Here is a 22631-nt window from a genome sequence, read left to right on the forward strand (position 1 = left end):
CAGTTGGAAACTCATAGGACTTAAATATTGTGCCTTCAATGCCTAACGGATAAGGTGGCCCTGATTATAAATTTCCTTTATAGACTAATTTACATATCAGATATCTTACTGGATTCAACCCTTTAATTCCATTCTACCCACAAAAGATAGTTCCCAACAGACTTAAGAGAACAATATTGAATGAAGAAAAAAGACCAATAATAAGATTAGTAAAGATTAATACATTGTTTCTGATTTAGTACTTTACTAATTCAACTACCCAATAAATACTATAGATTATGAATTTCATTTTAATTTCAAACATTTATTTTAAGAGACAGCTTCTAATATACTTACCTACTGTTATGTGTTTGGGTGCTTTCCTGTGATTTGGATCTAAATAAACAATGAAATAATACTTTTAGTTTGATACAATACAATAAAGTTATTTTATATTTTTAATGGAAGTTTCTTCCTCTTTGCCTGCAAAAGAATGGTAAAAAAGAAATATCTCCCAAATGTCTACATTTATACTACTTATTACCAAAAGTCAAAATCAAATTTTTGGATCCATAGATTTTTTTCTGATCCTCTAACCAACAGAATTCGAGAAAAAAATAATAAATTAAAGACAAATTAAATGAGGTTTATTGACAGAGAAAATAATATAGATGATAAGATTAGGGAGATAATTCAGTGATAAGTGATATAATTTTACTTTTCTCATCCTTTCCCTACCTCTGCTATTTTACATCTTCAGACCTTAAAGAAGATGTTTCCAACTATTCTCACTATGAAACACCCCTTTTTAATATACAGTTGACCCTTGAACAACAAAGGGGTTAAGGGTGTCAACCCCCACAGAGTTGATTACCACATATAACACTTTTGATTCCTCTAAAATTTAATTAATAATCTACTGTTGACTGGAAGCCTTTCTGGTAACATAAAGGGTTGATTAACACATTTTATACTTCATATATATATATATTATAAACTGTATCTTACAATAAAGTAAGCTGAGGAAAAGAAAGGCTATAAAGAAAATCATAAAGATGATACATTTATGGTACTATATTTATATATTTATCAAAAAGCCCATGTGTAAGTGGATCTGCATGGTTCAAATCCATGTTGTTCGAAGGTTAACTGTAGTTAGTTCTCCCCCAAACCAATAAAGGGATCTAGACTTGTGTCTACTGACATGCACAACCCATTAGATTTCCAGCATTTAAAAAAATTCTTGTTTTGGTAGTGTTAACCATGCCTTTGACTATCCCTCAGTCCAGTTGAATACCACTTCTAGAAGAAGATGATTATGTGAATCCCATATTCTATAATGAGAGAGGGGACAATTGGAGTAGTAATAATATTAATTATGTGTGTATGTGAAGTTCAAGAGTAATCACTCATTCATTAACAACTTATTTTTTAAGCATGTACTCTGCTAGGTGTACAGAGCATTACCCTCAAGTGATTTCAGAGTATATATAGGGAAAGTGATGCTTCTAGGTAAGCAAAAGTTTGGAAGAATTGTGTTGAGCATTCTCTTGACAGGAAATGGAGACAATAAAGAAAATTAGCTCTTTTTTCATACCTAGTTGGGAGAATGTAACTAACATATATAAAAGGGTAATTATGTTAGGAGATATCCAAAAATAACAGAGAGAATAAACGATGTAGAAATTCCATAAGCTTCCCTAATGGAGGAAGTGACGTTATCAGAAAGGATAGAAACTATAAATGTTGTGGTGCAGCCTGAAATTTTAACCTGTGGCTATAAAGGGATATTCTGGAATACTAGTAGATTGAAAGTAACTAAAAGACACTTTAAGGAAAAATGTCAGACAGTACAAGAAAACTAAAATTCTAGTAAGGGAGAAAGAAATATTTGATGACTTTAGAAGGATCACAAGGCCACAACTGTGGAGCATGGGAAACTAAAAATTTAAGAAGAATTCAGAGAACCTTTGTTAACACAATTGTGGGCTGTTGCGGGGCTGTGAGAAGCAAAGAATTTTAGTGTGTTTATCATACCATCTCTGTGATAAACCCCTCCTAAGTGGAGTTTACCCCATTGTTTATATTGAGTTTGTGGATATAAATGTAATCTGAACAAAAAGTAGTATTTTCCTTTGTGTACCTCATCATAAAGAATGCAAAAAATGCTCTGCTTATGAGTTACTTCCACATAATAATTATAGATATCGTGTCTCATTAGATTTAACTAGTTTTTTTCCTGTGTATCAAAAGAGTAGGGAATCAATAAAAATTTAGTCAACTGAGAAAAAAGACTGAGTTAATAAATATTTATTCCTAGAACGAAAAATACTGATAAATTGTTTTTTAGGACAGTACTTTATCATCTGTGGCTGCTAAAAAATAGTAAGCAATTATTCGTTCACTATTTTCTTTTTTAAAAGTTTATTTATTTACTTTGAAAGAGAGAAAGAGAAAGAGGGAGCAGGGGGAGGGGTTGAGAGATAGGAGAGAGAGAATCCCAAGCATGCCCTACACAGGTTCAATCACATGATTTGAGCCGAAATCAAAAGTGGATGCCTAACCAACTGAGTCACCCAGGTGCCCCTGTTCATTCTTATTTTCAAGATACACTTATTTATGAGAAAAACTTTCTAAGTTACTTACCTGCTGGTATATGTTTGAGCACTACTTTCTGAACTGGATCTAAATAAAAATAAAAAATAAAAATAATGTCTAACAGTTAAGAAACTTGCCTAAATTGAGAATGATGATCAAGCCATTTTATACCAAAACTAACTCTCTTAAACACTTGGTACATGCAAATAAGTAATATTCTTATTTACACAACACCAAGTACAACATATAATGCAAAATATAAAACTTCCAGTGGGGAAAAGTATCAAGATGGTAGAGATGCATTTTTTTTTCTTCACCACTTCTAAGCACAATACATAAGTTTGACTATGAATGCCTAAATTTGGCTTTCAGGCTTCAAGTTAGTTTTTTATTCATTGATATGTAGATTTCCACATTTTGCAAATGAAAATTCACATTTATTTACTTCTGGGCAATTTAGCACAATGAAATGACAGGAAAGAGTTCCCCTTTCTATTCCACAAGAAAAGTTTTCCCTTTCTATTCCACAGAAAAGCTGAAGAAGATGGCACAAAAATTTAATATCCAATGGAGATTGACAGCCAAAAAGGCTTTTCCTCCTGTCAGTAAAAAATGAAGAAACTAAGAGTTCAGAAGGAAAACAGGAGCAAAAGCTGAATGACTACAAGGGAATATGAATGATTTACATCCTAAGAGACATAGTTTTACTAACCGTAGCTTAAAAGGAGTAGAAGACACTGTTTCTAACAGATGTTAGAAAGATAGAACAAACCCTGAGACTAGTAGTCCTAAATAGAACAAATAAAAATTATGGCCATTGGGAATGCAACAAGTAAGCTGGCTTATCCATGTAGATGGAAAAGGGCCACATAGAGAAGTAAAACCTCAGGCCTGTACTATGTAGAGGGGCAGGATCTCAATTCCTTAATCCTACTACCTACAAATTTGAGCCAGTAAATATAGAAAATATTGAAACATTCATGCTCCAGGACAGGCAAATCTGAAACATTCCCCTCTTCCTAATGTATGCATAAACTCAGCATGCAGAATTCCCATGAGACCAAGCATTGCTCCTAAGGATGACATCATTTACAAGTCTAAATTACAAACTACTGCTCTGTGTTAAATGACCACAGCCATAGCACAGCAGAACAAAAAATTCACACATTAAGATCAATGGACAACATAAAAAACTTAAATAGAAATATTTAAGATCTCCACAGAGAGTAAGATGGGAATAAGTCATGAAAAAGATAACCATTAGGAGAATGAGTGATTTGGAAGCTCATATGAAGGAATCAATGCCAGATAGAGAGGTGAAAAAGTACGGTACATGAACAGTCCAGTTAAGAAACATGGACGCTAAAACGAGAAGACTCTCCCCAATATAATCTTTTTAGATATTAGTCATTTTAAAGAAAAGAAAAAGAATGGGTAAGGGTCAATAATTGAAGAAATAATAACTGAATTTTTTTATAGAATTAATGACCTGAGTATTGATATCTAAAGACTATATTGAATCCAGATCAGTATCAATAAGAACAAATTATATCAGAACATATCATAATAAAATAACAAAACTCAGGACAAATAGGAAACCTTAGAAGCCATTTAGAGCAAACACATTAATTGGAAAGGAATAAAGAAATTAATTACACTAACAACGGAGGTCTCATCAATGACAGTAAATGTCACATTACAACAGAATGCTTTAAAAGAGTTGTGTAAAGTGACTCTCAACTAGAAGTCTATAATCATCCAGGTTCTCTTTCAAAGCTGGGTGTGGAAAAAAATATATGTTCAGGCATTTAACACAAAATGCTTATAACCATAGACACTAATTGAAACTAAAAGGGTTGTACTTCAGGAAAAGGGAAATTGAAATCAACATGAGAAAATGGGTTCAAGAATGAATAGTGAACAAAGTAACTGGTAAATATGTTGTTAGATCCTAGTAAATATAATAACAACAACAACAATGACTAATGGAAGGGAAATCATGTAGGTAAAGAACCTAGAAGTTAAAACTCAAATGACAATATATGAAAGATTCATAATGTAGTTTGCTATTAAATGATCTAGGATCCTTCTACTGTTTAGGAAAAGACTGGAAATATTAATTTAATTCAGATATTTAAAAATTAATGATGCTTAAAGTGGCATTAATATAACGATATTGGGATTCACGCCTCTCTGTATTCCTTGACTTCAACAGCCTTTCCCACTAACTTTCCACCAGATAAGGGTTATTCCAAAAATAAATGACCTGAAAATTATAGTGTAGATTTTATGTTAGTAAAGCAAAGCAATAGTATCAAGTGACATTATTAAAACTTACGTGAATAATTATCGCAAAAATGTTTCCCTAGTACACACTAAGCCAGAAGGTTAGTGTAGTGGATTAACATCCTAAATTATACTACTCCACCTGAAATGTAAATTTTCCTATAATTAATGTTATCATCCCTCACCCAGTGTAGGTGAATAATGACCCTAGAAGAGATGAATTATATCAACAAGTTTTAGGATGAGAGATAATATGAGAGAAGAAATGAGAGCAGTTATAACATCACAGCAGTTGTAACATCCATAGATATATGGATGTGTATATGTGTGTGTACGTATCTATGTACTTTTGTATTTGTAAGGTTTTTTGTTTAGCTGCCCATGTGGGGAGGGGCAGGGGGAGATTAAAAGTAATCATTTATTCATTCATTCAACAAATATTTATTGAGCACTTAGCATAAACCAAGAATTCTGCTACAGGCTGGCGATACAATGCTGAGAAAGATAATCGTGGCTTTTATTTTCTGAGATAACAGTATAATAAGACATATGTCCAAGTTGAGGAAAAGTACCTGAGACTTGCTGTGTTTGAGTACCATATGAAAACTCCCTGACACAGAGAGGACATATTACTATTATCATTATTAAATGAAAATCAATTTTTTTTAGTTTGGTGATGGTAACTCATGATTTCAAAGTGTCACTATAAAGAGATTGTCATAATAAAAGAGAAATAAAGAAAGGCAGGCATTCTTATTGAAGAGGAAGCTCTCATCTGGAATAAGACAAATTATACAACCATGTTGTACAGCCTACAAGGTTTACTCTATAGATCTAGAAGTGTTTTTGGAATAGCAGTGGACTTTGGAAGAACACATAAGGAATAACACCAACACTTCCTCACAAGTAAATAAAGACTGTAAGTCAGGGAGAGGGGTGTGAAAACTCCTAAACATTTTATATCTGCAGAAAGACCCCAAACCCAAAAATGACAGATGTGGGAAACTAGACTTACTGTTTTATTATACAGAAATATCCACCCTTCAGGAAATGGATGGAAATCTAATTAAAACTCTTTTGTGATACTGAAAGGCTATGGAAGATGTAGAATTACTGTGTTTTTTTCTAATGTTTATTTATTTTGAGAGAGAAAAAGATAGACTACAAACAGGGGAGGGTCAGAGAGAAAGAGGGAGAGAGAGAATCCCAAGCACTCTCTGAACTGTTCGTGTAGAGCCCGATGTGGGGATAGATCCCACAAACCGTGGGATCATGACCTGAGTCGATATCAACAGTCAGACACCTAACTGACTGAGCCACCCAGACACCCCCATAGAATTATTGTTTCTTGGGTCACCTGGGTGACTCAATTAGTTAAGCCTTCGACTCTCAGTTTTGGCTCAGATCATGATCTCACAGTTTTGTGAGTTTGAGCCCTACCATTAGGCTCTGTGCTGCTGGTAGGGAGTCTGCTTGGGATTCTCTCTCTCCCCCTCTATCTCTGCTCCTCCCCTTCTCATGCTGTTTCTGTCTCTTTCAAAATAAATAAACTTACAAAATTTTATTATGATGTTTCTCTTCAGCAAAGTTTTCTTAAGTGACCAGGGTAAGAATTCATTCAGTTGTTCATGAGCATGCACATTTAATTTCTAGTTGTAAAAATCTATAAATACAGAGGTAAACTTCCCCATTTATGAGTTAGCTCCATAAACATTTAACCAATCATTTTTTCCTTTGTTTCCAAAAACTAAACCCCCAACATACATTAACAAAATCAAAGTAAGAAGACATTGATTTTTCTAGACAAATAGTCATTAGATTGGCAAATACTAATAAGTTATTTTTTGGTATAGCACCTTACCAATTGTTACTGCTCAATTGATACTTAGTAATTTATTGCTGGTTATCAATTTGTTAATCTTATTTTTAACACATACTTATTTTGAATTTTTTTAAATGTTTTATTTATTTTTAAGACAGAGAGAGACAGAGCATGAGTGGGGATGGGGCAGAGAGACAGCGAGACACAGAATCTGAAGCAGGTTCCAGGATCCAAGCTGTCAGCACAGAGCCCGACGCAGGGCTCAAACTCACGAACCATGAGATCATGACCTGAGCCGAAGTCGAACGCTCAACTGACTGAGCCACCCAGGTGCCCCCACATACTTACTTTAAAAGACACCTCCTAATTTACTTACCTGACTGTATCTGTTTGGCTGCTGCTTTCTGATCTGGATCTAAATGAGAATGATAATAATGCTTTCCAAGTTAATATTAAAAAAATATGCATCCATAACAAATGAATGTCAGACTATTTTGTAACCTGCATTAACTCTTTTATATCACTAATTGCCACTAATGAATAATTTTAAGAGATTACTAAATTGAAGTAAGCAATTAATATTCTTATTTATACACATACCATATCCATAAAGAATATAAATATCAAATCCCCAATAGCGAAAGGAGTAAGAAAACAGATTAGTTTTTCTCCTTTTTACTTGCCAGGATATGCTCAATTTTAAATGCCTGATTCTGGCCTTCAAGTTCCAATCTAATGTTTTACCCACTGATAAACAAATTATTACAAGTCATGATTTGAAACCCTCACTGACTTCTAGATAATCAAGCTGACTGGGCTGACAAGGTAGCTTCCCCCTTCTACCCTGCACAGAGAAATAGTGAAAAAAATAACACAAAATACTAGCCAAAATTTAAAAGACGGGAAATTTCCCATGATAGTATTAAAAAGAGAGAAAATTGTAAGCATGAAAGGTAAATAGGAACTAAAGCTGAGTGACTCCTGGGGCGCCTGGGTGGCTCAGTCGGTGAAGCATCCGACTTCGGCTCAGGTCACGATCTCGTGGTCCATGAGTTCGAGCCCCGCGTCGGGCTCTGTGCTGACAGCTCAGAGCCTGGAGCCTGCTTCTGATTCTGTGTCTCCCTCTCTCTCTCTCTGACCCTCCCCCATTCATGCTCTGTCTCTCTCTGTCTCAAAAAAAATAAATAAACGTTAAAAAAAAAAAGCTGAGTGACTCCAGAAGTAGGTGAATTAGTCATCCACGTAGCCAATAAGGAGTTGAGCCCTCCTAGAAAGCTTACACTGACTCCTTCTCTAAACTTGGAAGCCATAAAAGAGGGATAGTAAAATCTGCTACTATTAATCTTTGAGATGCAGCAAGGTAATTGTTTCAAAAGTGTAGATGGAAAAGGATCACCTAGAGACATAGAAACTCTAAGTGCTTCAAATGGTTTAAGGATGTGGATGGAAAAAATATCAAATAGAGAAACAGGAACCTCAAGCCTTATGAGTTTTAGGTTTAGGATACAGGCCCATGCTTCCATGAATTCTAGATCTCCAGGTATAACAAATGTAAGCATTTATGACTTAGGAGAGTAACACATGAAATAATCTCCACAAGGAAGATTCTACAAAGCAGGATACACAGAAATCTCATGATATAATTATGGGTGCTTAAGGAGGCCTTACAATCAAAGAAAAAAAGCCACTAAGAGTTAGTGCCCACAGGCAGAGAAAAGTAAAGAATTCATACATAAAAAAAATTTCAAGTAACAGACCAAAAAAAAAAAAAAGAAAAAGAAAGAAAAAAAGAATGTTTGGGATTTCCATAGAGACCAATAAAGAAAGAGAACCCATTAAACAAAAAATGAAAGAACTGGAAAAAAAGGATTACTGATTTTTTAATTGTTTAGGGAAATCACCCAGAACACTTGACAAACAGAAATGTAATAAAATATAAAAAGACCAGTTAAGAAACATGAAGGAGTTCAGACACCGAAGATTTAGAATGACAGAGACTCAATATTTGAAGAGAAAACATCTAGGACTTTTCCAAACTTGAAATTGTGAGTCTTCTCACTTAAAGAAAATACTGAATTTGGTACAGGGGTTAAAAAAAAATCTCGGGAAGGAGCAAAGATGGCGGACAGCATGGAAGTTTGTTGTGTGTCTCGCGTCCATGAAATACAGCCAGACCAACACTAAACCATCTTACACACCTAGAAAACTGGTTGGAGGATTAACATAACAATCTGCACAACCTGAACCACAGAATTCAGCAGGTACATGGTACAGAGAGGTGAATTTGGGGAGTGAGAAGCCACAAAAGGTAGGGAACTGCTCTTGTGGGCAGAGGATGGAGACTGGGGAGGGGGGAGAATACGGGAAAAGCACCCCTCCCCAAAAGCAGCCAGAGAGAAAGTGGAAAATTGGAAATAGCCACAGGGACTAAACTAAAAAGGGAGAAAGGAGAAAGGAGAGGGTTTAAATTCCATTAAGACTGTAAACAAGGGGAGTGCAAAGGCTGCAACTCTGCAGCTCGATACCTGGCAGTGCCCTGGTGGGAAGGGCGAATCCCCAGGAACAGACTGGGGTCCGGGAGGTTCTAGAGCCACACTGGGAAAAGCAGTTCCACAGCTGGAAGGACATTTGATATAGACTGTTGAAGCCACCTGGTCCCAACAGACCCCAAAAGGTGGCCACATTCGCTGGTGCTGGAGCAAGGTCATTAAGGGTGAAGCCTGGTGCCAGATGTGTGTTGTGATTTTCCATAATCCCTGAAACGCTGCTGCTACACTGTCTCACGAACATTTTCTGGGGCGGGCTGGCACCTGGCCACAGTCTCAGGGTACAGGCAGCAGCAGGGTCCAGCGGGCATTCCTGGGTGCAGCCGACATTTGGCCATTGCTCATTTGGCCAATGCTTGGTAAGACCCTCCTACAGAGGGGCGGAACAGGTCAAAGCTGCAGTCCTTTGGAAGTTAGGGGCCAGGGAAAACAGCTGCATCTGAGACAAAACTCAGGAGAGAGGTAATTCCTGGAGCCTGGTCACAGAGTGAAAAAGCAGGGAGTGGACAAGAACTGAAGACAGAGGATGGGTGTGCGATCTGGTAGAACAGACTGTGTAGCTGGGTGGGGCCATTTTCACCGCTCAAGTGCATGCACATATGCACCTACGAGTCCGGCAACAATACACCCCAGTAGGCTAACAGCACCATCTAGTGGAGAGCGGAGCTGTTACACTGAGCCCTGCCCAACGGGGCCAACCTGGCTCTTCAAGAACAGAAGTCTCACCGCTGGCTTAATTTATGGACTATAAAGAGCTATGTAGACTGACTTCTAGGGGAAAAGAAAGCAATTTCAGTCCTACTTCAATCTGTTACCAGGTTCATCTATTCAAGTTTCTTTCTTTTTTTCTTTTTCTCTTTTAGAATTCTTTTTTCTTGAATACAGAAACAGAAAAAATTTACTTTTATTTTCAATTTTTATTAAAAATATTTTTTCTTTAATTTTTATTACTATATTTTTTACTTTTGTGTAAATTTTTTCAATTTCTACTTCCATCATTTTATTTTAGTCTACTTCAGTGTATTCACCTTTTCAAATTTTCAAACAATTTCTTTTTTTCTTTTTTCTTTTTTTCTTTTTTTCTTTTTGTTTCTTTTCTTTTTCTTGAATGCAGAAAGAGAAAAACTTCATTTTTACTTTCAATTTCTATTAAAAATATTTTTATTTAATTTTAATACTATATTTCTTGCTTTAATGTAAATTTTTTCAAATTCTATTTTACTTCCATTATTTTATTTTAGTCTACTACAGTGGCTTCACTTTTTCAAATTTTCAAACTATTTCTTTTTTCTTTTCTTTTCTTTTTTTATCTTTTTTCTTTTTCATTTCTTTTCTTTTTTCTTAAATACAGAAAAAGAAAAAATTCATATTTATTTTTAAATTTTATTAAAAATATTTTTCTTTAATTTTTTCTACTATATTCTTTATTTTTCTATATATTTTTTCAAATTCTATTTTACCCCCATCATCTCATTTTAGTCAACTGCAGTGTATTCATTTTTTCAAATTCTCAAACGATTTCCTTTTTTTTCTCCCCCCCTTTTTATTTTCTCTAATTGTCAAACCACTTTCAATATCCAGACCAAAACATACCTAGGATCTAGCATCATATATTTGATTTTTGTGTGTGTGTGTTAAATTTTTATCTTTAAATTTTTTTAATTTTAATTTTTTTAATTTCAATTTTTCTACCTCATTAATTCCTTTTCTCCCTTCAAAATGACAAAACGAAGGAATTCACCTGAAAAGAAAGAGCACGAAGAAACGACAGCTAGGGATTTAACCAACACAGATACAAGCAAGATGTCTGAAACAGAATTTAGAATCACAATAATAAGAATACTAGCTGGAGTCAAAAATAGATTAGAATCCCTTTCTGCAGAGATAAAAGAAGTAAAAAATTACCAGAATGAAATAAAAAATGCTGTAACTGAGCTGCAATCACGATGGCTGCAGCAGTGGCAAGGATGGACAAGGCAGAACAGAGAATCAGCAATATAGAAGACAAACTTATAAAGAATAATGAAGCAGAAAAAAAGAGGGAGATTAAGGCAAAAGAGCACAATTTAAGAATTAGAGAAATCGGGGCACCTGGGTGGCTCAGCTGGTTAAGCAGCTGAATTAGGCTCAGGTCATGACCTCGAGGTCCGTGAGTTCGAGCCCCGCATCAGGCTCTGTGCTGACAGCTCAGAACCTGGAGCCTGTTTCAGATTCTGTGTCTCCCTCTCTCTGACCCTCCCCCATTCATGCTCTGTCTCTCTCTGTCTCAAAAATAAATAAACGTTAAAAAAAATTAAAAAAAAAATAATTAGAGAAATCAAGGACTCATTAAAAAGGAACAACATCAGAATCATAGGGGTCCCAGAAGAGGAAGAGAGAGAAAGGGTTATGTGAGCAAATCATAGTGGAAAACTTTCCTAACATGGGGAAAGACAGATATCAAAATCCAGGAAGCACAGAGAACCCCCCATTACATTCAACAAAAACCGACCATCAACAAGGCATATCATAGTCAAATTCATAAAGTACTCAGGCAAGGAGAGAATCATGAAAGCAGCAAGGGAAAAAAAGTCCCTAACCTACAAGGGAAGACATATGAGGTTTGCAGCAGACCTATCCACAGAAACTTGGCAGGCCAGAAAGGAGTGGCAGGATATATTCAACGTGCTGAATCAGAAAAACATGCAGCCAAGAATTCTTTATCCAGCAAGGCTGTCATTCAAAATAGAAAGAGAGATAAAAAGTTCCCCACACAAACAAAACTTAAAGGAGTTTGTGACCACTAAACCAGCCCTGCAAGAAATTTTAATGGGGAGTCTCTGAAGGGAGAAAAGATGGGGGGAAAACAAATAAATAAAGACCAAAAGCAACAAAGACTAGAAAGGACCAGAGAACACCACCAGAAACTCTACAAGCAACATAATGGCAATAAATTCATATCTTTCATACTCACTTTAAACGTCAATGGACTCAATGCTCCAATCAAAAGACACAGGGTAACAGAATGGGTAAGAAAACAAGATCCATCTATATGCTGTTTACAAGAGACCCACTTTAGACCTAAAGACACTTTCAGATTGAAAATAAGGGGATGGAGAACCATCTATCATGCTAATGGTCAACAAAAGAAAGCCAGAGTAGCCATACTTATATCACACAATCTAGACTTTAAAATAAAGACTGTATCAAGACATGAAGAAGGGCATTATATCATAATCAAGGGGTCTATCCACCAAGAAGACCTAACAATTGTAAACATTTATGCACCTAATGTGAAAGCACCCAAATATATAAATCAGTTAATCACAAACATAAAGAAACTCATCGATAGTAATACCATCATAGTAGGAGACTTCAACACCCCACTCACAGCAATGGACAGATCATAGCAATATAAAACAGTGAGAATAGAATTTAAGATAAAATTATTAATGATAAAAATATATGCCAAGAAATCACAACTAAACTGAACATTATGCATTTAGTCACTTCCTCAGAATATATAAAGCAGAAGTGTCAACAATCAGAAGGAAAGCCATGAAATATTGAAAAATTTTATGGGGAAGGGGGGGGGAATGCCAACACGTGAAAAAATGATTTGAAACAACATAATTAAAAAGTTTGTTTTCAAAATTAAAACAACAAACATGTTATGTCACAATAATTGAAGCATACATACAATCATACAAAAATTGACTTTCATTCTGGTTCCAAAATTTAAGAATAAATCATAGAAACAAGTCTCCCAAAAAGGTAATGAAATTGGAAAATATTTTTTCAGCAATATAAATCAATCTATAATTGGAAGCTAAAGACTACAATTTGTTCATAATTTAAACAAGAAATCATACTACAAGTTTCTAACTTTTTGAACTCAATGTCAACTGTACATTAAAAACTGAATATGTCTCCCTCTCTCTCTGCCTCTATCCCGCTCACAGTGTCTCTCTCTCTCTCTCTCTCTCTCTCTCTCTCTCTCTCTCTCTCAAAAATAAAACTTAAAAACTGAAGAGTGTACATGAAATCATATAAAGGGGAAAGTTTTAGCTTTAAAAGTATATGTTGGAAATAAAAAAATGTTGAAAATTAGTTTTTAAGAAAAGCATTAGACTCAAGAAAGCTAAAATTAAAATAGAGCAAAGATAAACAGAGTAGAAAGGAGGAAAAGAACAAAACTTAAGGATAGTAAACACTAAGGAAATATAGAGATCTCAACAAAACCAAGAGTTGTATTTTTTCAAATTATCAATAAAGTAGAAAAACCTCTGAGAAAACTGCTCATGAAAAATAAAAAGGGAAAAAGAAACACATAAGCAAAATCAGAAGAGGAAACAAATCTATAAAGTGTAAATATTTAAAATTATATATAATTCCAAATAATAAAGTATTAATATATAATTCCAGATATGGCACATGGATACAGCCATAGGTAAGCAAAAATATTTAATACCTATCAACTTTCAGTGTAGAGGCTGTTCTCTGCAGAGAGGGAGATAATACTAGAAGGGGATTTCAGCCGTATATGCAATAGTTTATCTCATAAAAGAAACAAGAAAAATATTAACATTTGTTTATTTCCACTGGTGGGCAAATGAGTATGTCACCATGTTCTCTGATTTTGTGTTTGAATTACTTTTTTTTAAAAAAATTAAAATATGCTACAGGCTAAATTATAAACTTGCTGAATACCTTACCCAGAGAATATTTTTAAAGTTATTTCTTAGATGAAACAGCAACAAAACCTGAAATATGTCATCTGTGATAAGGACTAGAAGGGTGCCTGGGTGGCTCAGTCGGTTAAGCCTCCCACTTTGGCTCAGGTCATGATCTCATGGTTTGTGAGTCCAAGCCCTCCATCAGGCTCTCTGCTGTCAGCGCAGAACCCACTTTGGATTCTCTATCTCCCTCTTCCTCTGCCGTGCACTCCCTCTCTCTCTCTCAAAAATAAGTGAACATTAAAGAAAAAGGACTAGAAATCTGCATTTCTAATAAATATTTCTGGTGCTTCTCCTGTAGGTAACACAGATCACAATTTGAGAACCACTTAAGTATTTGAAAGCAATACATAGGGATACATTTGAGTGTTTCCTCTGTTAATTTCCAAGGCAATGACTTTGGCAAATTATTTAAACTATACTCCCAAATTTTTGCATCTTTAAAGTGGGGATATTCAAAACGATCTCACACAATTGAAAGAGATATTTATGTAGTACTCAAAATCCCTGCAAGATGTAAAGTATAGTTGCTGCTCATGATACTGCCTTATATATGGCTAGAGTCAAATGGCACTAAAGTTTAACTTCAGAACACAAATTCAATTTACTCGCTACTCAAGGATTCCTCTTCCTTGGTGAACCACTTTTTTGAACTCTTCCATGAAACAATAGCTATTATGGTTGCTATGATGAGAATAGGCAAAGCAATGTAGAAACCTAGAAGCCACCGGTTCTTTTCAGCCTTCCTAAAAGCTCTTTCCATGATTAAACCTAAAATAGAAATACATTAAAAATCAGAGCCAAAAAATTAAACCATCTACTTTTATTTTCAAGTTGCAGCAAACCAATTTTTGTTGTTATTCAAGAAACATGGAAAAATAATAATATAATTATATAAAACTTAGAACTCTCTCTACAACCTCTCATTCTAAAACATTATAAAACAAGTTCCAGGAAATTCCAACGTATTCTACATCATACAGCAGCTGTAGCAAAATCTCACTATAGCACTCTAAGTTGGACCAAAAACTTCAACGATATATAAAGTGGGATCATGTAATTGCAAGGTTATCCAACAAATTTACAATATAGTCTAAAGGAAAAGTCAATGACATCAGTAAATAAAAATTTTAAAAGATACTGTCAGTTTCAATCATGATATTGAGAGTTAATATTGGAAGAGCAAGATTAAGAAGATATATTTGGTTTTCATTTCTTGAAAATAAGCCTATTTACCTTTTAATTGCAAATATTGACCTCTAGGTGATAGAAATCTAACTTTGTTTTTGTGAAGATAAGCACTTTGATAATTTATTAACTGAATACGTAAAGATATTAGATACTTGCCCTGTTTCTCAGGCAAACTAGAAGCTTCTCTGCCCCGCGTTTCACAAAATGGAGGCTGGTAGCCTTCAAAACAATGGCACGTTTTATTGGAAGTGCACACCTAGGATCATTTTAAAAAACTCAAATGATCATTTAAAACTATTTTCTCGTGAAAAGTAAAATTATCAGATGGATCATCAAGCTTACTTTTGCATTTTGATCTAGTGTAATTTTATTTATTTACAGAGATAATCCTACAAATCAAATAGTTTGGTTTCTAATGCACACACAAACACACCAACAAATAGTTGGGTTTTTTTAAGCTACAGAGGCTGACAGTATTTGCATTGAGAAAAATTTTAATATTTCAAATATTCACCTGAAAACTTAGTTTTCAATTTCAGAAACACACCCTCAAATTCTAATGAAAATAAGACCTTTCTAGTGGTGTCCTGGAGCCACGTAGTATCGCTCCAGAGCTGAATGTGCACATCTCTTCCTATCTCCAAGTTCAGTGACATGCCATAGCTTGAAGTATTTGCAGTTGCAAATGAGCACCTTCCCAACTGCCCTACTCCAGGATTGGGTTGTGTTTTGTTTGCTTGATTTTTAATCCAAGGGATTTTGTACTTTAAGAGGCCATCAGATACTTAGGTTAGGAACTGATGGTTTCTTAAATAAATAAATAAATAAATAAATAAATAAATAAATAAATAGTAAACACCTTTATGGTACTTACTAGGTGTGTGTCTCTATTATGAACACTTTCTATAGATTTATTTATTAAATCCTCACAACAGCCCTGTGAGGTTGGGACTATTATTATTCCCACTTTATAGACAAAGACCCTGAGGCATAGATATTTAACTTGTCAAAGTAAAATGGCTAGTAAGTGATGGAACAAGGATTTAAACTTATGAGATCTGGTTTCAGAGACCTTGACCTTGCCCATTTTCTATGTTACCTCTCAAAATAATATAAAACATCTCTCAGTTTCTAAGATCTCAGTTTAACAACTTGGATCTAATCCCATGGCTTAAATGTATATGGGGGGGAAGTGTTGTGTTGAGGGTATCCATTACCCCAGCTTTTGTCACACCACCTTTAAGCTGTTTGAGTTTGTGTGTGTGTGTGTGTGTGTGTGTGTGTGTGTGTGTTCGTGTATTTTTATGCTGAAATACTTCACAGAAGTGAACTTGTCCTTCTTAGGAGATACATGTTGTCAGTTTGTCCTAATATTGTATTGTTATTTTTGGATCACTTGGTTAAGTTGCTGTCTTCCAGGTTTTTCCACATGCTTCCATTTGTAATTAATAAGTAATTTGCGAGGAGATAGTTGTTAGATTATGTAAGTATCTGGGTCCTCATAAAACTTTCACCCACTAGTTTGAGCATCCATTCATAACTATTTTACTCCATTATTCCTTCTATATTGATTACACTATAAGGAAGAATTTTCTTTTATCTCCATTTATTTATTCAGTTATTGCTATCAATAATATATAATTGATATGGTCAGATGATCAATAACAAGAATGCCAAGACCACTCAATGGGAAGTCTTATCAACAGATGAGGCTGGAAGAACTGGATAGCCAATGCAAAAGAATGAAATTAGACCTTTATGTACAAAAATTAACTCAAAATGGATTAAAGGCCTAACTATAAGACCTAAGACTATAAAACTCCTAGAAGCAAACACAGTGAAAAAGCTTCATGACACCGGACTTCACAATCATTTCTTGGACTAAAAGCACACACAACAAAAATAAAAATTGATAAATGGGTCTACAACAAACTTAAAAACTTTTGTGCATCAAAGGACACAATCAACAGTGAAAAGGTAATCTACAGAACAGGAGAAAAGATTTGTAAGTCATATATCTGATAACAAATTAACATCAGGAATATGCAACAAACTTACACAATTCAACAATAATTTTAAAAATTGGATAATTTAAATGGGCAAAGGACTTGAATAGAAATTTCTGCAAATACGATATACAAATGGCCAATAAGAATATAAATAGATGCTCAACATCACTAGTCATAAGAGAAATGCAAATGAAAATCACAATGATACCAAACTACATCCATCAGGATTACTACTTAAAAAAAAAAATCACAAACAACAAGTGTTGGTGAAGATGTGTTGGAATCCTTGAACACTGTTGATAGGATTGTAAAACTGTGAAAATGAAAAACAGTATTGGAAGTTGTTTTTAAAAAAAAGAGAGAGGGGCGCCTGGGTGGCGCAGTCGGTTAAGCGTCCGACTTCAGCCAGGTCACAATCTCGCGGTCCGTGAGTTCGAGCCCCGCGTCGGGCTCTGGGCTGATGGCTCAGAGCCTGGAGGCTGTTTCTGATTCTGTGTCTCCCTCTCTCTCTGCCCCTCCCCCGTTCATGCTCTGTCTCTCTCTGTCCCAAAAATAAATAAACGTTGAAAAAAAAATAATAAAAAAATTAAAAAAAGAGAGAGAATGACAATATGATCCAGTAGTCCCACTTCTGAGTACATATTTAAAAGAACTAAAAGCAGAGTGTCAATGTGAAATTTTCACACCTATGATCCCAGAAGTATTATTCAGAAGAGCCAAGAGGTGTAAACAACCCAAATGTCCATCAACAGATTACTACATTAACAAAATGTGGTACATACATACAAGGGAATATTATTCAGTCTTAAAAAGGAAGGCAATTCCATCACATGCTACAACATGGATGAACATTGAGGAAATTATGGTTAACTGAAATGAGCCATAAATGAAAGACAAATACTGTATTACTCCACTTATGTGAGGTATCTAAAGTAGTCAAATTCATCAAAACAGAAACTAGAATGGGGGTTTGCAGGGCTGTTGGAATAAGAGAAAAAAGTTATCACTTAATTGTTTGCAATATTGTGATTTGTAAGAAATATGTATTTGGTCATTCAGATGATCAAAACATATTTCTCTAATGTATTTGGTCTTCCCCCACAATTCCTGGCTTACAGCTCCCAAAACCCTTAGAATTACCTGTGTTGAGAGAGAGATAAAGGTGTCTTTTGTTATGTGAAATAAGTAAGTTTTGAAGTCACCTAAGAATGGGAGCTGGTTGCCAGTGGAATCCATGTGATTCCAGGTGCCTGTGCCAATCTTCAGGGAGGAAAGAGGGCTAGAGGTTGAATCAATCACAATGGCTGATGATTTAATCAGTTGTGCCTATGTAATGAATCCTTCACAAAAAAAGAAAAAGAAAAAAAAAGGATAGGTTTCAAAGAGCTTCTGGGCTGGTAAACATGTAGAGATTTGAGGACAGTGTGCATCCAGAGAGTGGCATGGAAGCTCTGCACCCTTTCCCTATATCTTGCCCTATTCATCTCCTCCACCTGGTTGTACCTGAGTTATATACTTTTATAATAAAAAAGTAATCTGGTAAGCAAAATGCTTCTCCAAGTTCTGTGAGCCACTCTAGCAAATTAATTGAGGGAATTTTGGGAACCTCTGATTTATAGCCAATCAGGCTGGGGGCCGAGATGGCAGAGCAGCAGGGAACTTTTTTGCCTCTCTCATCCTTGAACTGCAGCTAGATCAGCGCCAAACCATCTTGCATACGTAGAAAACTGATTTGAGGATTAACACAACAGTCTGCACAACTTGAACCACAGAACTCAGCAGGTATGCAGCGTGGAGACGTAAAATAGGGGAGAGAGAAGCCATGGAGGGTAAGGAGCTATTTTTCTTGTGGAGAGAAGATGGAGACAGGGGGGAGAGTACAGGAAAAGCACTACCCCTGAAAGCAGCTGGAAAGAAACAGAAAGAGTGTACTGAACAAAAAAGGGAGAAAGGAAAAAAGGGAAAGGAGAAAGGAGAGGGTTTAAATTCCATTAAGACACTATAAACAGGGAGTGCAGAGTCCGAAACTCTGCAGCTTGATACCTGGCAGAGCTCTGATGGGAAGGGTGAATCCCCAGGAGCAGACAGTGAGGTCCAAGGGGTCCTCAGACCACAAGGGGAGTGGCAGTACCCCTACTGAGAGGACATCTGGTAGAGGCTGTGTGGCCTCCCTACAAGGCAAAGTTCCCAGCAGACCCCAGAGAACAGCCACATTTGCTTGTGTTGGAACAAGGACATTAAGGGCACCAGATAGCTGTTGTGATTCACCACAACCTCTGAAATGCTGCTGCTATATAATTGCACAAACTTTTTCTGGGGCAGGCAGACACCTGGCCACAGTCTCTGGGCTATGCAGCAGCACAGTCATGTACACGTACCAGATGGTGGGCCAGCACCTGGCCATTGCTTGGTGAGACTCTCCCAGAGAGGTTCTGAGCGGGTCAAAGCCACAGGGCCCTCAGAAGTAAGGGATTTGGAAACACAGCCCCATCTGAGATAAAACTCGGGAGGGAGGTGCCTCCTGGCAGATTGACTGCTTGGTCACAGACAGCATAGAGGCAGGGAGTGGATGAAAGCAGGAGACAAAGGAGGGGTGCTTGATTGCCAGTGGGTGAGAACACAGAGTTCTGATACTAGAGACTAGGTAGCTGGGTGACGCCATTTTTAACCCCTCCTGTGCATGCGCATACATGCCTATGTGCACCACAACAATCCACCCCAATAAACTAAGCAGCACCGTCTAGTGGAGAAGGAAGCCGCTACACCAAGCCCTGCCCAAATGGGTCAACTGCACTCTAGAGGAACACCACAAATCTCTCAGCCTGCTTAGTTTATGGACTATAAACTGCTTCATAGTTTGGCTTCTAGGGAAAATTGGATGTAATTTCAATCATATTTCATTCTGTTTGCTGGTACATCTATTCAATTTTTTTTTCTTTTTCTTTGCTTATTCTTTGTGGGAGATGCAAGAGAGAAGCATCAAAGGAAGAGACTTCAAAAGGGAAGGGCTGGAGAAGGTGCAAGGCCTTAGGATATGTTTACATAGCTGACCGAGGCTGTGGCTGGTAAGGAATGCCTAGAGCCATTAACATTGTCCAGGGCCAGATCCTCCTTCACACCTGACCCTTCCTAGTGTTATAGAAACCAATTAACTCAAAATTCAACCATAAAAAGCTAAACCATTAGATTGATTAACACACTTGCTTAGCTGACTTTATGCACGTAGTCTTTAGCAATTATGCTAATAAAAAGAAGCTGCATTCTGGAGTTGGGGCCTCATTCCGACTTGAGTATGAGAACCTTCACTTAACTGCAATTTGTTTGCAGACTCATCTTTTGCAACTCCAGCCATACTCCCTGCAACAATTCTTGAATACAGAAAGAGAAAAAAATTTATTTTTATTTTCTGTTTTTATAAAAAATATTTTAATTTTTTTCTAGTATATTTTTTACTTTTGTAAATTTTAAATCCTATTTACTTTCATCATTTCATTTTGTTCTATTTTACTGATTCATTTTTTTAAATTTTCAAACATTTTCCTTTTTCTTTCCCTTTTTTCTCTATTCTGTCAAGCTTCTTTCAACAACCAAACCAAAACATACCTAGGAGCTCACATCCTTCCTTTGATTTTTTGTGTTGTTTTTAATTTTTTAGTTTTAATTTATTTTTTATTTTATTAATTCTTTTTCTTTCTTCAAAATGACAAAATGAAGGAATTCACCCCAAAAGAAAGAATAGGAACAAATGACAGCCAGGGACTTAATCAACACAGATACAAACAAGATGTCTGAATCAGAATGTAGAATCACAATAAGAATACTAGCTGGGGTTGAAAATCGAATAGAATCCCTTTCTGTGGAGGTAAAAGAAGTAAAAGCTAGTCAGGATGAAATTAAAAATGTTGTAACTGAGCTTAAATAGATAACACGGTGGCAAGGATGGGTAAAGCAGAGCAGCGAATCAGCAATATAGACGACAAACTTATGGAGAATAATGAAGTAGAAAAAAGAGGGAATACTGGTTCATGGTTTTTTTTTTCAATCTTTTTAAATCTTCTTCCTTCAATTTAAATAGTTTCTATTGGTTTATCTTTAAATTTACTGATATCTTCTATTGTGTCTGTTGAGCAGTTAATCCCATTGATGGAATTTTTCATTTCAGTTATATTTTCCCATCTCTAGAAATTATATCTCCCATTCTCTTATTATTATGTTAATATTTTTAACTCCATGAGAATATGTATAGTCCATGGGGGAGGGGAAGAAAAAAAAAAAAGAGGTTAGAGAGGGAGGGAGCCAAAGCATAAGAGACTCTTAAAAACTGAGAACAAACTGAGGGTTGATGGGGGATGGGAGGGAGGGGGGGTGAGTGATGGGTATTGAGGAGGGCACCTTTTGGGATGAGCACTGGGTGTTGTATGGAAACCAATTTGACAATAAATTTCATATTAAAAAAAAGTTCCTATCAGGTAATTATATCATTTTAAACATTTCAGGGTACATTTTTATTGACTAATTTTTTTCTCCTTATACGTTACATAATTCTCCTTCTTGGCATATTTCCTTATTTTTAAGAATTTTATGCAGGTTATTATTGATATTGTAGAATATATAGATTTTATAGTTTCCCTTTAAATATTGCTATACTTTGTGCTGGGAGACAGTTAAATTACCTGCAGAGCAGTTTCATAAGGATTATCTTTAAGTTTTGATAGGGCAGATTTAGAATATCCTTTTCTCTAGGGCTAACTTACTGCTACTGTTGCTAGTAAAACAACTTTTCTGAGGTCTCCAGTGACTGTTCCAAGTTTTCTATAGTTTAGTAAGTTATATAAACAGAAATGAATGTGCAAATATTATTAACTTCCCTACACATTAAATGTAATAGGGAAAGATCCCCATAAGCCATACAGAGAAAGACAGATACCATATGGTTTCACTCTTATGTGGATCCTGAGAAACTTAACAGGAACCCATGGGAGAGGGGAAGGAAAAAAAAAGAGGCTAGAGTGGAAGACAGCCAAAGCATAAGAGCCTCCTAAAAACTGAGAACAAACTGAGGGTTGATGGGGGGTGGGAGGGAGGGGAGGGTGGGTGATGGGTATTGAGGAGGGCACCTTTTGGGATGAGCACTGGGTGTTGTATGGAAACCAATTTGACAATAAACTTCATATATTGAAAAAAAAAATAGGGAAAGATCCCTAATCACACTAAAAACAAACAATGGAATATGAAGAAATAATTTTAACAAAGTATATTCAACATCACATGAAGAAAACCACAAAACTTTCCCAATATTATAACAAAGATTTGAATAAATAATCCAAGAGAGAATAGTTAGAAAACTTGACATATCTAATATTAATTTGTAATTGTTTTTTACCAATTGCTATAAAACATAAAATAGTATTATACTATTGTGAGAATAGTCAGGTCAATAAATAAGACAGACATTATACATATCAGACAAATGATAATATACATA

At 35.6% G+C, this 22631-nt stretch overlaps 1 protein-coding gene across 1 annotated transcript in view; it reads right to left on the reverse strand.

The window, feature by feature from the left end:
• Window positions 1–1888: 1888 nt before the first annotated feature.
• ADAM32 (ADAM metallopeptidase domain 32) overlaps window positions 1889–22631 on the reverse strand; it is a 168089-nt gene continuing 147346 nt past the window's right edge. The window contains exons 18-23 of the mRNA XM_030314465.1: window positions 15294–15393; window positions 14555–14717; window positions 12129–12139; window positions 7062–7122; window positions 2626–2664; window positions 1889–1919 (exon numbers count right to left, since the gene is read on the reverse strand). Of these exons, the coding sequence (XP_030170325.1) occupies window positions 1889–1919; window positions 2626–2664; window positions 7062–7122; window positions 12129–12139; window positions 14555–14717; window positions 15294–15393 (405 nt within the window). The remainder of the gene's footprint in view (window positions 1920–2625; window positions 2665–7061; window positions 7123–12128; window positions 12140–14554; window positions 14718–15293; window positions 15394–22631) is intronic.

This window comes from Lynx canadensis, chromosome B1 (genome assembly GCF_007474595.2).
Source record: "Lynx canadensis isolate LIC74 chromosome B1, mLynCan4.pri.v2, whole genome shotgun sequence".
Lineage (NCBI taxonomy): Eukaryota > Metazoa > Chordata > Mammalia > Carnivora > Felidae > Lynx > Lynx canadensis.